Source organism: Ailuropoda melanoleuca, chromosome 7 (genome assembly GCF_002007445.2).
Source record: "Ailuropoda melanoleuca isolate Jingjing chromosome 7, ASM200744v2, whole genome shotgun sequence".
NCBI lineage: Eukaryota > Metazoa > Chordata > Mammalia > Carnivora > Ursidae > Ailuropoda > Ailuropoda melanoleuca.
The window spans coordinates 65,497,543-65,516,788 of NC_048224.1; the positions used below are offsets into that span (position 1 = coordinate 65,497,543).

Genomic DNA, 19,246 nt, shown 5'->3' on the forward strand with positions numbered 1-19,246 from the left:
GCCAAGCACTGTGTGCGAAAGACACAAGGCACATGGGTATGAGTGGGACATTATTTCTGTTCTTGACCAGTTCATTATTTGGGGAGAAAACCATGGAAATACATAAAGTTAATGTAGAACAAAGGTGTATATAAGGTACAGAATTGGTGCAAAGGAGGGAGTGATTGAGTCGGGGGCCCACCGTGGCACGAGCACCTGAAGACTCCGTCCGTTCCTTCTCCTGAGACGGGGAAGCTGCTCTTTCTGGGCCCTGCTGGGACTTCTCGCTTTGATTTTTGTAGCTACCTCCATATTGTTCCAAAACTTTCTGCTTTGATAAGCCAGACTTGGTTCTATTTTTTTCAAGAAGATTCCCAGTTGATAAAAAGATCAGTTCACAAGTTATTAAAAGGGACGCCTGGGGACACTGATATTTTTGTTTGATTAAGGATCAACTTTCTAGACCCAGAGCTTGAACAGGTAATATTTTTTTCATTTAAATGACTCTGTCTTTCCTCAGACTTATAAAGTCTGAGTGATATACAGCAAGCTTTATGTCGGATTTCCTCTCTCCAAGTTCACTGGGGAAGAAAGAAGGGTATTCCTGGCCAAAGAGGAAACACAAGCATTCCTCTGCCTCACCGTCTTGGCCAGGTGTGGGAGGAGTGTGATGGGAGGTCTGCTAAGAAGCAGGGTGGGATTGTCTCAGTAGTTTTTGGGTCCTCCTGAAGCTGGTTTTTTCCTTGCAGAACCAAGGGGAAAAATCGCTCTTACATTTGTGGGTTTCAATGGTGCAATGAAAGTTTGTAGATTGGATGTGTGACCAAAGCTGCCCAGGAGAGCTGAGGCCTGGGTGTTACATATTTGGGTCGATGTAGGCCTGCTATCTATGGGACTGGCCAGACGTTCAGAGCCCAAGAATGGCCAGGGACAAATAACTCAGCAGTTCTGTTAAACCCAAGCTAAAGGCCAATCATAATCTTACATTCTAGACACTGGTACTTGCTTTAAATTATATCAGTCAAGTTTATAGTTAAGACCTACAGATCTCATTTATTTAAGGGTCAGACTGGTGGACCAAGAAAAGCTATAGGCTCCCAAAAAGAAATGTCCTGGGGACCCCCTACTGGAACCATCGCCTGCTCTACCAGAAGCAGCAGAGTCACTACCATGTGGTTTGATAAACAGCCTTGGAGGCAATGCGCAGGTTAGGATTTTAGGCTGAACAGAACATTTTCTGGTTCAGCACAGCATTTTTTTTTTAAAGATTTTATTTATTTATTTGACAGAGACAGAGACAGCCAGCGAGAGAGGGAACACAAGCAGGGGGAGTGGGAGAGGAAGAAGCAGGCTCATAGCGGAGGAGCCTGATGTGGGGCTCGATCCCACAACGCCGGGATCACGCCCTGAGCCGAAGGCAGACGCTTAACCGCTGTGCCACCCAGGCGCCCCTCAGCACAGCATTTTATAACTTAAATTTCAGTGTAATTCTCCTTTTCTGATTACACAAAAGTTTTCCTTTGAAGTGTTACCAAGGGGGGATAGAAAGGAAAGATAAATTCTTCCTTTTCTAAACAAAACTTGAGGCACCTCTAAACACGGTACTGTATCTTGATGGTTAGAGCAAGGGTTTGGTGAGGGATTACCTGAGATAATCAACTGCTTAAGAGACCAGTCACTTCACTTCCTATACCCCACTTCTGCTAAGAGCAATCTGAATGAAGGTAAAATGTCAGAGTGTAATACAATGTTCGAAGATCATAAAATTGGCATAGTGTTGTCTACTTTGCTAGATTGCTATAAGAATTTAAAAAGATTGGCCCCATAACCAACAGCGGTAACAACCAGATCCAAAGGTTTATGAAAACCTACTTCCCAGTTCAGCGAGTTGAAGGATGAGGTTGTTTATCTACTCATTTATTAATTTGCACAAGCTGAATTCCAAAACATTGGTCTATGATTAAGTATTTAGGATATGATCATCAAACTCACAATCACAAGCTAAGTCCCCAGCTAATGAATTGCTTGCTTTCCTTTTTTCTACTTTTTGCCATCTGCTTTTTAGGAGATAACTGTTTATCTGCTAAAAGACGGAAACAAAAGATGCAACTAAAATTGATAGATTTTTCTGCCTTATTAGTAGCTGTGAGAAAAAGGTTTATTAAGAAGATATCACTGGGATGATGGGAAAGTTCTAGAAGTGGACAGTGGTAATGGTTACACAGAATAGTGAATACACAACATTGTGAAGGCCACTGAAACACATATTTAAGAATGGCTAAAATGTAAATTTTATATCATTTACACTTTACCAAATTTAAAAAACAATGAGGAAGAGGGCCCAAAGTACAAAGCCTTTGCTTTGCCCAGACGGTCAGCGGGCTCTGCCACCTCCAGCCTCCGTTAGCAAACATAACGATAAGGGGGATATGCCAACAGGCAGAGTCTCTCTCCAGATCTAGGAATGAGTGAAAAGGCATGTCTGTGTGTTCCCAACACCACTACCAGCTCTAAAAACCCATCATAAGAGTAAATGGCTATTCTTTTGTGCGCTGAAATAATTCTATGTGCCAAACGCAGCTCAGCGTGATGAAGCGTTACAGTACCAAGGCTGCCCTGGCAGTTTTAAAAGTCTAAAGTGAATTTTACGAGATCAGAACTCTCATTCCAGATTTGTCTCTCCCAAGCCTAGGGCAACTGTATTGCTCACCTTCCCTACTTTGAAGTTTTTCTCTGCTACAAGGCTGTGGTTACCCACACCTTTTTCTAAAGGTGGATTCCCACTATCTACAATCAGTTCCTGGGAAAACCAGAGTACCAGCCAGAAAGTGAAATTCCTTTCTTCCTTTGAACTGAAGAAACCCGACTGCCCCCTAGGCTGGGTTACTGTCTCTGGTCAAACGGGAGGTTCCGTCTATGGGGCGGCCGACTGGATCGACACAGAGTGTCTGAGCTTCCTACGGGATAGAAGCTGATCCAGCCAGTTGAGCCCCACATACGTGATCTGTTTACAAATTGGTTTATTTTAACTTCATCGTCAGATGTAATAATTCCATTTACAATTACACTTCTGGGTTACAAAACATTTTGCCTTTTGAAGCTCCATGTCTTCCTTAAACAAACACACCCACATATTAAACACGTACACACCCTCTTCAAAAATCAGTGCATTTACAAAAGGGAGGTCTGAGCCTTGAGAACGCAGGTGCTCCCTTCTCTTCCATTTCTTTCTTCCAAAAAGCTCTCAGCTATTTCAGAGGCCACGCTGAGTAAATATCCAAACAAGCCAAAGATTAGGGATTTTATTTACTTGGCTATTATTCCCGGTTGCCATTTATCTCTGTTATTGAAACGATGTCATAATCCTGGAGCCACTAAATTCTAAGTCTGGTTCCATGATATGCTTTCCTCATTTGTTCCTATTACACCGTGCAAGAAAAGAAAGCTGCTGCCAATGAGTGTGTTGTAAAGTACCCAACCTTGCTGGGCATGCATGCGTTCTCACTCAACAAATCTGATTTTCCTACAGAACCACTTTACTGCATGCAAGCCAGCTGATACCTTATCAATGCTCGTTAGCAGGCGCCAACATCTGTCCCCTGTGAGAGCTTGCTCCGGGAACCCAACGGTATCTTCCTTGAGCATCAGTGTGTTTGTGATAAGCAACTCAGGTGCCAAACATTGTAAAAGAACAAGCGGGAAAATACAGCAGAAGACGCGCACAACCATTTCTACAGCCAAAGCTTCCCAGTATAAGCTGAAAAGTAAGTTTAAGACATAAGCAGCGCACCCTGAATGTGCGTCATGGTTCCACCAGTTGCTCTGGTGTGACCCTGGGCAGTAAACAACGTAAGGGCCGCAGGACCATGCAGAGCCATCAATGAGGTGACCCAGGGTGACGAGCTGAGCACCTGGGACAGCAAACACACTGCACGGGTGTTTCTAGAAGTTTCTTACCGCTCTCATGCTTCTTGTTGTTGCTGCTGCTGTTACTCTCACCCCGCCACTCAACTCCAGAAATATAAAAGCAGTAGAAATTGGTCATAACTGCTTAATATCCAACATAAAGTACTAGTTGTCTCAGGAAAATCAGTATGTGAGGCTACCGTGGTGTTTTGACAAAATTCCTATCCTAAGGTGATAAAAGCATGTGCACAGAACGGAAGACACTGGGGAATGAGGGGCCAGAATTCCAATTATTTTGAGTGTGTGATTTAAGATTTCGAGAATTTTTTAAAGCTCTGTTTTCTTTAAACTGCTTGAAAGGAAAACATAAGTGGAGTTTAGCTATCCTCCTGACCCTACGGCTTAATCAAACTAAACATACCTTTAGTTCTGTAAGAAGAAAGATTAAAAACAACACATGTGTTACTTGACGTCCCCTACCCTGTGTGATGAGGTAGAAAAAGAACTTGATAATGCTTTGCAAATACTTGAGAGGTGAACACTCTGAGATTAAGAAGGGATTATTCTATTTTAAAAAATAAAACTTAAATGTCAAGATGAACTATTAAAAAAGAAAATTAGGTTTTGACTTGATCGTTCCTTGATCTAGTTTCGTTATTAGTTATGTTACATAATCATCAAAAGGAGAAAGCTTCTCTTAGAGAGAGTTGAAAAGCCTCAAATAAACATTGGAAGATACCTCGTAAAACAATCTTTCAGGAAATGATCCAGTTAAACCAAGAGACATTTTCCTGTCTCTACTCTCTCTGGCAACATTTCAAACAAGAGTTGGTTAGCGAATGCCAATTTCAACTGTCCCACTAAAATCCGCTCTAAATCTCTGCCACTACTATTATTTTACCTTTTATTGGTATGCTCGCTAGATGGAAATCCACCAGTGTCCCTCAGCACCCAGTCCTGCCTAAGAAACTTAGGGCTTCTAATTTGCTCCACACTTGAAGCTTGATGCCTTGGGGTGTCAAGCTAAGAATCTAGATCAAGGGCTTTGGGGAAATGACATCTGCTTTTCTAACCTGTTTTTAGCCCACTGCCAAAAGCACACATTTGTAACCACATGTTAAGAACACCATCTATAATGACCATCTTTAAAGAAGATTTTATAACATTTCCATTAAGCAATCAAAAAGAGCGGAAAGAATATTATCTGCATTCCTTTAGAACGTAGTTACAGTTGATCTAATCTAAAAGTGGAATTGCTGGTGTCCTTCCTGGAATGAGTTTACTACAATTATTTACTTGGGAACAAAATGGCTCTCACATCTCAAATAAAGCCAAACTCCAGAGACACTGTCTCAGATGACTACACAACTGGCAGAGGGCACCATCACATCTACACGGCAAGTAGCGAATGACAGCTTCCTGGGATTCAGAGAAGATGACCAAAGCGAGCACCACTCACCAAAAGTAAACAGCAACAAAAACAGTGTATCAAGAGTCAAGAGCTCCAAGAGGGCAGGGGAGGAGTGCCATGAGCTCGCAGATGCGGTGAGCACCCCAAGGGCTTTGAAGATACGACGGCCTGGGTCAAATCCTGATGAGGCCATTTAAAAGCTTGGCACACTGCATGAGTTACTCAGTTTCTCCAGGCTTTACTTCCCCCATGTGTGAAGTGGGGATAACGCACACTGCAGATTAATGTTAGGTACCTTACAGATACTGTCTGCGTCCACATCTGACACACTTTTTTTTTTAAAGATTTTCTTTATTTACTTGACAGAGAGAAAACACCAGCAGGGGGAGGGGCAGAGGGAGAAACAGGCTCCCGCTGAGCAGGGAGCCCAATGCAGGGCTCGATCCCAGGACCCTAGGATCACGATCTGAGCTGAAGGCAGACCCAGGGGCCCCTGCCTCTAACACACTTTCATTGTGACTTCCAGTACGTCTCCTTCCTGCACACGGACTATCTGAAATATCTGGGCAGGAACTTGTGACACCCAGGGTTTAATAAGAGGTGCTCTACTCTAGCCAATGGTTTGATAATCAATACCCCAAGCAAGGCATTGTACTGAAATGAAAAGTGCCCTATGTATGTGTGTGTGTATGTGTGTATACATATATATGTGTGTATATATACATATATATATATGATATGGCACATTTTATATATAACGTAGTATACATGGACAGGTTAAAAGTGAAAATTCTGAAAAAAAAGTTAAAATTCTGTTTAAATGTTACTTCTTCACGGGCTTTTCATCCTCTTTGCTAGCAAAAATTATTTTGTTGAATTCAGTCAGTGGAACACTGACAATGAAATAGGAAAAAAAAATCCAAGGATAGTGAATGCTTCTGGGTTAAGTTTTACAGAAGAAAAGATTGGTCATTTCCTGGTAAAGGCTGACTTACTCTTACTGGTGTAAAGAAATCAACTCGTCATGTAGTTTCTACTACCCTACACTGTAAAAATTATACAAAATGCTCACCAGTTTCTGGTACAGTAGCATGCAGTTATCGGCTTGATATGTTTGATCACAGGAATTAGTTATTCCCGGTGCTCCAAAGGTTATTTATTTAGAAGTAAAAAAACTGCCACTCTTTCCATAAAGGCATTCCACTTATACCACCCACATCTTTTCTCTTCCGTTTATCTGTATCATTGAAATACTGACCTTGTATTTTTATAAGTAAAGAGAATCTGAGTGGCTTTTCCAAGGGTGGGTGCCTCTGATCGTTACAGAATGCTACCTGCCTCTGGGGTTAGAGTGGGTATATTTTGGTTAGAGCATGTGGGGAAATCAGGCTGCAGATTCCCAGATGTGGTGCCATTAACATAACATGTATGTAGAGCTTTCCCGAGGGTCAGCATCTTGTTATATTGACTCATGTCTATACTGTCAGCACACCCCCTTTCAGGCTGCTTGTCCAGTCAGTGCCCGATACAAAGGTGGCTCGCTGAGGGCAGGAGTGGCTGAAACCCAGGAACCCTGCAGGCCCCCAGCCTGTGTTTTGGTGCAGGCTGCTTAGCCCGACTGGGCACCTTTCCGCAATTCCACCTCCCACGGGGGCTCCTTTTTGTAAAGCTGACAGGACGCTATACCTCTCACATAAAATAGGATCTCTGCATTATTCCTGTTCATTTCTGTGTCCCTGAAGTGCCTGGTCAGCAGTGTTAAATAAACATTCACTAAGCTTAAATGAATTAACATCATCGACAACCAACAGTACTTTTTTTTATTCTATCACATTATCTACTGGTCACTAACCTAAGGATATTAAAGTGAACGTTTTAATAAAGACAGAATTCGGGACAGCTCCTTCAGTCTTAGGCAAAGGTGGTGTGGCTAACAGCCAATGGTCAAGGAAGCCAACACACACAAGGTGGCCGGCAGGAGGAAGAGACGTCAGAGGGAGGTGGTGGTGAAGGCCAAGGCCTCAGGGACCACTTGGCCCCAGGGAGAGTTTTACTTAGAGTTGGTCCTACTATAATGAAGCCCCAAGAGTTGACTCACCTTCTTTCACAAAGCCCGCTACTTATTGCCATCAATCACGTTGCAGAATTTATCTCTGACCTCCCACAGTAGGGAAAGCATTTTCCACTTTAAAGCCAAGTTCTTAACTAACTATTCATTCACCACACTGCCTTGGTCTTGCGTTATGGGAATTCTAAAGCACAAGGAATGATCTATTTTATTCTATCTTTGTAGCACACTGGTTACATACAGTGTAATAAATAAAGGTGCCGTTTAGGGGAAAGGCTCCACCAAGGACACAAAATATGTTGGGTAGCAAAATGGACGGTGTTCACATGGGAGCCACAGCTCTCTTCGACCTGCTGATGAAATCTCTTGGACCAGAAAAGGCTTGAGGCCAGTGAAGCTGGGGTCCTGGTGTGGGTGCAGTGGGGAGGGGGAAGCTAGAACGAGCGGCAGGAGGACCAAGACAAACTTGATATCCGGACAGCTGGGCAGACACGATGCCATGAAATCAGAGAAGAGGGGAGACACTGAGCAAGCAGGTGACAAAACAGAACATGTTCACTGTATATATTCTTTTACATTAGAAAAGAGCTTTGCAAAAATATTCGGGCCCACAAAACCCTTAGAAGTATTTATGTGATATAAAACTTCTCAAACAAGGTGAATAAAAACCTGTTCATCTTCTAATAATCACCCGTTTTTTATGGCACAAGAAATATTTCACCTGTTAAGTATATTTTTATATTTATGGATTTGCTCATTTAAAACTGTTTTACTGCCTACTGCAGGTGCTGAGGATATGGCAGTGCGCAGAACAGGCCCCCTCCTCTCACGGAGCTTACAGTTCATTGGACAGCATAGACCACAAACCAATAAATGAAATAATACAGGTTACATTGTGTCGGGAAGTAAATATGTGCTAGGAAAAAAACAAACCAAAACAAAGCAGAGTGAGGAGGTAGAGGGTGAGAGGGGAGGCCTGACAACAAGACGGAAATAAAGATTATCTATATTTCTAAACATTTGAGCAACCCATTCAAAGTCATCTGATTTATTTCGAACAGCATAGTTCTGCTTGGCATGCTAGTAGTTTTAAATCATCTTGTCTTTTAGTATTTAATATATCCGAGGGGCTGCCTTACAAGTCACAAATGTAAAATACAGTCCGGCGTGGGCACTCCTACGCCACAGAGCACGGCTTTTGAGCACATCCCGGCGTTCATTCACACGGAGCCCCTACACGCCCAGGGGGCACAGATGTCGGCTAAATCAGACAGAACCTGTCCTCTGTTCATCTCTCCCTTGAATATCCCACTTAATTAAAAAAAAAAAGAAAGAAAGCAAAGCGCCATATTCAAAAAACAAACAGGAATAACCATCCAAAGCCTGCGTGCATTTATTATGCTCATACGGTGTTAGGCCTAGCAGCTCTGTGCCGTATGTGGCAATGTTGAGGGATTAACCAGATGACACGATTAAACGTTAACTGCAAGTTTTTTAAAACTGAAACTACAACCCATTTTTAGTGCCATAAACCAATGGAAATTGCCTTTTCTCTTGAAGTCACTGCGTATGCGTTTTGACAATTGGGAAAATCAATCAAGCTAGTGTTGAACAATGACTGCTTATGTAGCTTTCTTACTTTTAAACATCAGCTGTACTTCTGCTGATGGACAGGACTTCCAGCTCCTTGCCTGCTGTCATGTTTGTACTGTACAAATAACACCAACGGTAAAGCCCCATGCTAAGCACGTTTGGCCTATTAGGTTAGTAATAAGGTTATTTTAAAAAAATGAAGTATCAATGCTCATTACCTAAAGACACTGCGTCAACAAGACATCAATCTTTTCAAGCAGATACGATATTTTCAGTCCATTTTAATACTTGTGTCATCCTGTCAATGAGAGCTCAGAGTGGGATGAATTTGCCTTGTGACAAAGTGGGTTTCCCATCATTGTGACTGTCTGGGAAGAAGGGCTTCAGGAAGCTAATCAGTACTAGGTCCCTTCGGTAACTCTGGAATTAAAACCCCTTGACTCAGCAGCTTCTCAAGCTGAATTCCACATGGGGGCTGAACTGTTTTGGGGCCATGGGCCTACTTGTTGGTTCTAGGTTTCTCTCATATCATTTTTAATACATCACACTTTAGTTGGCCACTGCTCCGAGGATCTGATCAACCAGTCCCGGTGGCCCTCAAGAGCATGACCACTTCTCCCGCAGCAAAAGGAGGGACTTGGGAGTCATCTTTGACATCCCTCCCACTTACTTACTTCCATGCAGAATCAATTCCAAGACCAGCTACTCTTACTTCATAAATGGTTTTCAATCAGAAAATCTCTTTTTATCCCGACCACCTACTCTCCTGGGCTGGTCGCCCTCCTCTCTCACCAGGATTACTGCCAACAACAAGGCGCCTATTCAAACCAGCCTTACCGCGGCCCCTCCTCAGCGGGCAGTGGATACTGTAAACCATAAATCTGATCTTGTCACTACCTGCCTTGGAAATACTCTCGGTACGTTCTCATGGTCCTCAGAATAAATGTGTGGAAATGTGGCAAATGGAGTTGGGGGGGAAGGGGCAAACCACAGGTGGTAGTGCCATTACCAAAACTCTTACCGAAGAGGCTTGTTTTTATACTGACAATTATAAAGATAGTTTTATATTTACTGAAGAATGGTGAGGACAGAGCATTCCCATACAGCACACCCAGTCAGTCTGTCCATCTCCTCTGGTGTTAATAGCTTCCTTTGGTTGGCCACACATGTCACAACTACTTAACCAATATTTATTGGTTAACCAATTGGTCACAACAGTAACCGATATTACTATTAACTAAAGTCATACTTAATTCCCATTTCCTTAGTTTTTATCTAATGTCCTCATTCTGCTCCAAGTCCCATCCAGGACACCACCCGGCACGGAGCTGTCATACCTCCTTAGATTCCTCCGGACCTTGAACGTTTCTTCGATTCCCTGACCTTGACAGCTTTGAGGTGACTGTTCAGATACTTTGTGCTATATCCCTCAGTTTGGGTTATGGGTTTGGGAAGGAAGACCACAGAGGGGAAGCACCCCTTCTATTACATCATATCCAGGGGACAACCTATCAACATGGCTTCACAGCTGATGCTGACCTTGAACACCTGACTGAGGAAGTATTTCTTAGCTTCTCCTCTGTAGAGTTATTGTAATTCTTCGCCACCCCTTTCCACATTGGATTCCTTTGGAAGCAAGTCACTCTGCACAGCCCGCACTTAAGGGGTGGAGAGTTAGGCTCCATTTCCTTGAGGGAGGACTATAGACATAAATTATTTGAAATTCTGCATGGGAGATTTGTTTATTTCCCTTATTTATTTATTTAATCAATCATTTACATCAGTATGAGCTCACAAACATTAAATTTTATACTTTGTGTTATATTCTAATAACTGCCTTATTTATTTGGTTGCACAAATTGTTACAGCTTTGGCCACCAGGAACTCTTTAAGGGGGCGTTTGCCTCCTTTTACGTACACGCCCATCCTTGTGTGTGTTTCTGAGTACTTTCTTACTTCCGGGTGCTCCTGGCTCACACTGTACAGTCAGCCCTAGAATCAACCATTTCTCCACGGAGCCTGGTTCCTTTTAATGGAGAATGGTGTGAAACCAACATCCAAGTGCCGGTGCGCTCACTGCTACTAGGACCAAGGTTTTTAAAGAAAAGAGTAGTTATCACTTTTGATTATATTAATCTCCCTGAGGTACAATAGGGATGATCTCTTGGAATATAAACCACAATCCTCTGGTTTACTTGGACAAAAATAATACATAATAAGTTAGAATAGATGATACAGGATAATTATAGCAAAAATGAATGTTTTAAAAACCATAAAGCTCTGCAGAAATGTAAGGTATTATGATTTTAATCAGCTTAAGGTAAGGCCCTGTGGGCTTCTAGACTTTGGTTTCATGAGTCAGTTTGAAGGGTGTTCCACTGAGAATGAACTCATTTATCTACTATTTCTTTTAGTCTTATCTGAAGTTTGGTCTTTTTAAAAACTTTGTCAAGTTATTACTTTGTATCTCTACTTGCATACTGCTTTCGGCCCCAGAGACACAAAAATGAAGCTGAGAGTTTCTTTTCTGGAAACAAGCACAGAAGTAAAGTTGTTTAGTGTTGGAAATTACCTCCTGGAATGTGAAAGTCATGGACTTTAACCTTTCCTTTCCCCCACAAAATTCTTTGTGCAAAGGTTGAAGGGTAGAGCACAAGGAATGCTATAACCAGAGGCAGAAACATGAAACTTCCCTGGGCATCATGCTTATTTGGCTGTGGTGAGAATCTTTCTCTTAGAACCACCATGACTAAAAATGATTATAAACTAAGTTGATAGCTTTACCACAAAAATCTAAAGGAGCTCCTACAAAAACACATTAAGGAAAATTTTATTGCTGATCAGTGGATATCAGGCAGGCCTCTCTGATGTCAATGGGAATAGTTAGGATGTGACATTAAAAACAACAAACCGCACTTTGCGGGGATCGTGAAGGCCTCAAGGCTCATGTCACTGATGTCTCCCATGTTCTAAAGACCAGCTTGATCTCAAGATAGAATTGAGAGATCAGCTGAGGAAGACTTGGGAGTCAGGAGGAGAGGCGGCACAGAAAGAGAATGAACTTTGACTAAGTTTCATTATCTATGAAAATGGGGACCATATGACCTACATATGAGGACTAAATTAGGTAGCACATCAGAAGGCACCTGGCATGCAGCAGTTTCTCAAAATGTTAGTTTTGCTCTGATTATCTAAAAGATAAATCTGAACCTAAAAACTCAACAAGGGCTATTTACCAAATGTTTAGAGGACATAAAACACAGAAAGATAGTTTACAAAGGAAGATCCGCAGGAGTAATTCATCTGTCATTCACAAATTGCTGAAATCATACAATTTCTATCGCCCATAGTCACATCATTCCACTCTTGTATTTGGTGTAGTAAGAAACAACTCTGCTTCCCAGCGGGTGCAAAATATTACTCCCTTGCTATTCACAAATCTTACTGCATATTTGTCTTCTAGAAAACCATACATTTTCTGAAATGATTACAACAGACACTGGACTTTGGATCGTGTCCACCACGGCACACTTAAAAGTATTCTAGTATAGACTTTTAAAAATAGCAAAATGAATGAAAATATCATATCATCGTTGCTTCTTTTAAGCAAAACCTTTAAGTTCTTTTATGACTCAGAAACGTGATACTTAATATAAACCAAAAAGCCCTGGCGGGTGGCGTATAGAACGAAGAGCAGAAAAACTCAACAGGGGCAACTGAATACGAAGAGTCCAACCTCACCCCAGAATTCCTGGCAACGAAGAAAGCTGGTTTCGGTCAAGTATTGCCAAACTGTTGAGCGGGGGGATTAAGTAAACGAATATTGTGCTTATAACACAGTTCTTTACATGTGCCGCGAATGTCTTTAAAAGCAGATAAGGACGTAACTTCAATCTGTAACGCTCCTTCTACTGCATCTGTTTTATCACTTGGGTGACACACACGCGCCCCCGCGGCGGCAGGCTGAGACGCGTGCTGAGGACGAGCACACCAGAAGGAAGTCAAGTCATGACCTCAAATCACACCTTCTATCTCCGAGGGAGGGCGAGGGGCTTTCTCAAGAAGTAAAAGAGCTAGAACGCGGATCCTGGCCGGCTGTACCATGTGATCTGTCCTCTTCTCCCAGAGGGCAATGCTGTTCGAACTACTAGGCAGCCACTGCATTGCTTTCAAATGGTGTTTAGAGTGTTGAGAGGACAAATACAGACTCTAACCATGACTGGGATTGCCCTGTGGGGCTCCCTCGGCGCAGAGCCGGAGTCAGCACACAGGCGGGGCTGTGCGGCGGGAGCTTTGAACTGATGACCGTGGAGCAAACAGCCAGAGGAAAGAAAGAGGAATGCTGTGTTCTTCAGACCAGGTTCTGACCACAAGGAGGCTCATCTGTTGGTGCCACCAGTAAAGATCAAGGGACTCGGAGCTCATGACAACTCATTCTAAAAACAGGTCACCTGTGTCGTCCATTATTCAAAGATCAAAAGCATGGCATACTTGATTTCTTTGTGTAGTATCGTTCAAAGAGCATGAGTGCAAGGCAGAGGTATTCTGACTCTAAGGAATTGCCCAGAGTTCACGTGAAACAGAAGTCTTAAAGAAAGGAGGTTAATAAAGTTGTCACTTGGTCAGGGAGGCACATGGTTCGAAGGGAGGTGTTCTTTCTTTATCTTTTGCTACTTAATATAACTCTGTAACTCTTTATGTTTACCTAGTAAGTAGTTAAGTAACACCTATAAAAAATTACATTTTCATACAAGAATAACACCTACTAGATTGTTTAAACTTTTATATCACAACTGTTAGTAATTGCACCAATCACTACTCCTGGGGATACCAGTGTTTGGCTATGAGCCATCCTGTAAGACACTCCTGTTTGGGGGTACAGGCTGGCTGCCGACAAGAAAATGAGAAGCCACTGCTGGTCTTGTCTTACAAATCCAGCCCTATAAAGTGACAACAGTCATAAACTTCTCTGCATGTCCCCCATTCATCTCTGACATATAACAAATCGTGTGAATTAATGAAATCTGACAGAACGACATTAAGAAAAATATTAAAGTTTAAAAGCAGAACCATTCTATTGTTGGTGTGAACTGGAATCTGAATACTTTATCATCTCTGGTTTGAACCACAGTCTTGTTTTTCTCTCCCAAGTGTGAGAATTTCAGTGTGGAAAATATTAAATTTCTTAACACAATGATGTTTCATATAAAGAACAGAATTTTTAGAGAAGTTTGTTACAACATTCTTGGAAGTGAGTAGAAAAATACACAAGCCAAAGGACAAACACAGAAAAGGATCTGATTTTTTTTTTTCTTTTGAGGGAACCATATGTAAGCTAATATTTATGTGCAGACAGTGTTTAGATCCTGGTCTCAAAGAGGAAAAGCTAAGTATGGCTACTGGGAGAGTATACATAACAGAAAACCTACAGGAGAAAGCAAATTGCAGCATCCCGGCTTGACTCACAGTGGGCTTTCTGTGAGGGACCATAAACTACCAGCTGAGAAATACACAATACGTGCTCTCGGTGGTTTATTATTATGAGCTGAGGAATTTTCCTTTTACGTGGGTCCATAAGAGACCCTTACTTCGGCGTCCTGTTCTGCAAACACATGAAACAGCAGAGACTGCTGAAAAGCATAGTCTCTGCAGCCAGAAGTCACAAGTTCAAATCCTGACTGTCCTACTCATCGCCTCTTACACAGGTCAAGGACCTGACCTGTTTCAACATCTGTAAAATGGGAATTGGGATCCTTCCTGCCTCATGGGGTGCTAAAGGATTTATTAAATTAATCAAGTGTGCAAACCATGTAAAACCCTTCCCTGGAGGTAGCAGAGCTCAGGACAGGCCATTAAGGTGCGAACGGAAACTGAGGCACCACCGCCAGGCCTTCTGCATCTCAGGACAACTCGGAGGCGCAGTGTACTAATGGGAGACCAAAGTGTTGTTGTGGGGGACTTCTGTCATCTCCGTTGGGCCAGGCTAATGAAACTGTAGGCTCTCTGGGCCAGCTGATTTGTTTCCTAAACATACTGTGGCACTGGGCAGATTGTTCCTGGAAGACCGCACCCTCTGGCTAAGCTGACGAAACGTAAGTTCCAGAAGAACTGGGGTGTTTGTCTATGTGCCTTTCGCTCCTGCCCTCAGCACAGCACAGAGCCATAACACTGCCTGGCACCTACGAGCACTCAAACACAGACATGCTGAGTAAACGAACAGCTGAAGGAAAGATCTGTGAAAACGGGCAATAGGTATTAGATTGAACAGATGCAAGCAAGGAAACATTTATGTCAGACCCATTACTATCCTACTTCTCCGATATCAGGTGTATTTCCGAAAAGCAATTTTTACCAGCTAGAGGGGTCAGCGGCAAATATACCTGTTGATATATTGAGAATATTCAGTAATATTCACATCTTCCTGAAAATATTTCTGAGAACATTTTATGAAAAATCACGATGGTCACTTCCATTTACAATTAAATTTTCAGTGAAAATACTTAAATGAAAAAATTAACCCTCCCATATTACACAGGAAAACAAGCATTGTGGTACCTGAAAGAGAAGATTTAATTAGGTTCTAATTTTTCAATGGGTAAAAAGTCCAGCCCAATGATTTGGAATTTCTAGCAAAGGCCTAGCTAAGCTTTTAGAGAAAGAAATAAAGGAGTAAGAAATAAATGAGTTCTTTAAGCTAAAGAAATACCTGTGACCTGTTAAAACCTAAAGGCAAATTTTCTGATAATTTATGACAAATTTATTAATTTCCTATTAGAGTGTTAGTAACATTTAAAAAGTTAAAACCTGAAATTTTATGCCAGCATCGAAATAAATCGCAGCAACTAAAAATTAAATTGTTCTTTGGGATATAATAAATAGATGCTCAGAACAAAGCACACAGCTGAAGCCTCATCTCTAAAGGGAAAAAACGTATGGAGAATTGAATATGAACAGCTTTCATTATGGATGGTGTGAAAACATAACTCGAAGAGCCAGTACTTAAACATAAAACCCATAAGACAGGAAGGCAGCGGGCGGATGGGCGAAATAGATGGAGGGTTCTGAGGTACAAGCTGCCAGTTATAAAATAAGTAAGTCACAGAGATGAAAAGCTGCATTGGGAATATAGTCAATAATATTGTAATAACAGTGTTTGGTGACAGATAGTAGCTACGCTTACAGTGGTGAGCACGGTGTAATGTACAGACCTGTCCAACAACTATGTTGTAGACCCGAAACCTAATAAACAGTATATGCCATGTCAACTATAATTCAACATTTAAAAATATATATAACCCAGAAAACCTTTTAAAAAAGGATGACGGAAAAGTTACCAGTCCTTGTTTTGTTTTACCTTGCACCATGAGCATGGGCTCCCTGCCCCCGCCGTGTGCGAGCATCTCCCTGCGATAGCGCTCCCCTGCCGCCCTGTGGGGAGACAGGAGACTCTGTTACAGCCCCGGTCACACCTGTCCTAGGTTCTCAAAATGAAGCCACACTGACACCATATTCAGAAAAGCTGCCAATACGGGAAAATTCAGCCCTCTGTTTTCTTCCTTCTAAAACTCTAATTCCAATTTTTAAATTATTCTAAAAAGTAAAACCCGGTGTGAAATCTTTACTATAAAACGAGAATTGAATTTTCAGCTTTCTGCGTCATAGCAAGCAACCTCTCTTCGAAGAAAGGATAATTTAGTTTAGGTATTATATAATAAGTAAAAGGTATCCCTTTTCCCTCACCTTTGGGTTATCTTAAAGTGAGATCTGGAATTATTTCCGCTGAGATGAAACAGAGGAGAAAAATAATACTGTGAAATAAAAGTGAAGGAGACAAAGCTGGCAGGAGAGGCTTAATTACACCCGGAGAGGGAGAGCTCGGCTCAGGGTAACTGATGGAAAAGGAAACTGACACGTAAGTACACTGGTGGTGCAGGCAAAGAAAGGAACGGCCCATCTGCATCTTGTGATGTCCTTTGTCTGCTGGGCTCTATTGGGAACACTGTCTATAATAATACCTGCAGGCAGATTTTGGAGAACTTTTACAGATAGAAATTCTCCAACTTACTGGCACCTGGACACAAGCTATTTAGTGCTACTTTTGTGTTTTATGGAAAATGCAATTCCTTTAATGCCAGATGACTACACACCATGATGATGTAAGTTACACAAATTATGATGTTTCAATCAACTATTTCTGGGGCATCTTTATGTATGGGCAGCTTTGCAAACATGGCTTCTAATCAGAATTTTTGACGTATTACAAGTATCAAAAATATGCTGAGATCAAACACTACGTGAGTGCCAAGGCAAAGTGTGTCATGAATAAGGAAACATGGACAGAAGGCTGGGGTCACCCAAGGAGGGGACGGGGGTGGCTGAGAGGGCCTGTGCGACCCCTGGCCTGTGGGGCCATATCTCCTGCCAGCCCTAGTCTGCAGCTCCCCTCCCCTCGGGCAGACTTCTGCTTTCAGGCCTCAGTTTTGCACTGCCTGGCTTTCTGGTGAGGCTTACAGTCTGGTGATTTTTCAGAAGTGGGACCAAAAAGGATCTTTTGACATAGGTTAGAAATTTTCGAGTCCAGTGAGTATTTTTACTAGCTTACTTTTACACGTCTATAAAAGTATGGCAAACTACATGTCTAGGCAAGAATGCACATATAAACAAGATATAAATGCTTGGAAATATATGTATTTAATAGTATGTGGTTTTCTAGTAAAGTGCAGTTCCTTTAAACAAGATAATATTTTGCCCAGTTTATAGAAATCTCCAGTAAAGAATCATAATCCCCCAAGCTGATTTATTACAGTCAATTTTGGCTTTAGGTCCTTAGAAAATAATAAAATCTGAAAAGCAGACCAAATGTCTGCAGTGTGCAAAGGGCGGAAGACAAAATAACATGTGGGTACCAAGCTGTAAAACATTTAAAAATTCTATTACATCAGATTCAAGTTCAAAAGGCTTTGGAACTGAATGTGATTATTAAATGCTAAGAAAATCCAAAACTACATCCAACTGCATGAAAAGCTGGGGGCTGGGCAGGACACAGGGAGGGAGAAGGGGCTAGGAATTAGCAGACCTGCCTTATAATCTTACTCCAGTCTGTTCGCTGGGGAGCCTCGGGCAAACTACTTGTACCCTCTGAGCCTCAGGTTCTTCTCACAAGACGTACCTTCTCCGCCAGTGTTGCCATCAATGTAAAATAATGTGCCACACGGAAACTTCAGGGCACTCTAAAAATCCAAGGTGCCATTAATTTTAAACCACATAAGAGCGGTGAAGATACTACATCACCCACGGCTGCCTGAGAGGTATTTGGAGATGTGTTTATTTGTGTGGTGAGGAGATAAAATGCTTTAGAAGAGTATTAGACCAGATCATAATTAGTGGTTTGCTTTCAAAGGAAGCTCCTTCTAAGGACTCCATGCGACCAGAACTTGACTTCCCCACGGTTCCTGGTGTTGATGGGAAGCCTGTGAGAAGGAGGAGGAGGCCCACTCAGGGCGCCACGGGAGCAATCCTGTGCTTCTCCTGCAGGGTGGAGCTTACTGAGATACTGGGGGATGCAGGGCTGCCCAGCCCAGACCCCACTCTCCCTCCTCCTCTCCCTCTCCAGCCCACCACTGCGCAGGGCTGCCTCCATTGTGGGGAAGGGGGTGGGCATCATGTGTCCCCAGCTGAAATCAATCAAGCTGGATTCCCTCACAGAACCATTAAAGGCTCACACAGTCACCAGCGAACTTGATGAAAGATGCTCTGGACTGGGCCGAGAGTCACCACAAAATCATGCTTGTGACAGCCGCGGATTGTGCTGTCTGAACTACTGCCCATCCTGATGATGGAAATGGTGAGAGGGGCTGCTCAGGAGGGCACCTAGGAGGAAGCAGTGGGGAGCCATGTGGGGCAGGGGTTCTGCAGCTATCAACGCTAAGCGGTGGTCAGCGGACCCCACGAAGGGGAGCCATGGAGAAACGGTCCGGGGGGAAGCTCCCCTTCTTCAGACTGCCACTGTGTTACAGGGACAGAAAGTGTCCCAAAGTCAGGCAGAGGAGGAACTTTCCAGAACAAAGTGGACACCAGCATCAATAATCAAAGTTTCCAATGGTGCTGCTCCCAATGGACAACAGCAGCAAGTCCTGTATTGGGCAATAAAAAGGAAATCAGGTATTGTTCCCCATGAGACAATCCTTGGAAGCTTGTACCGAAAATAAGGAAGCCTGTCCAAAGAACAGGGAGCTCTGAGCGGCAGGGTACAGACGAGAGGGGCTGGAACAACTAAGAAAACCCACCGA

At 42.6% G+C, this 19,246-nt stretch overlaps 1 protein-coding gene across 6 annotated transcripts in view; it reads right to left on the bottom strand.

Moving 5' to 3' along the window:
• The window catches only part of MIPEP (mitochondrial intermediate peptidase), a 190,736-nt gene that overhangs the window by 7,910 nt on the left and 163,580 nt on the right, over window positions 1-19,246 (bottom strand). For 4 of the 6 annotated variants that reach the window (XM_034664986.1, XM_034664984.1, XM_011226792.3 and 1 more), the window contains one exon: window positions 16,312-16,405. In XM_034664986.1, the coding sequence (XP_034520877.1) occupies window positions 16,312-16,405 (94 nt within the window). The remainder of the gene's footprint in view (window positions 1-16,311; window positions 16,406-19,246) is intronic. The other 2 variants (XM_034664985.1, XM_002920661.4) reach the window with 1 other exon arrangement.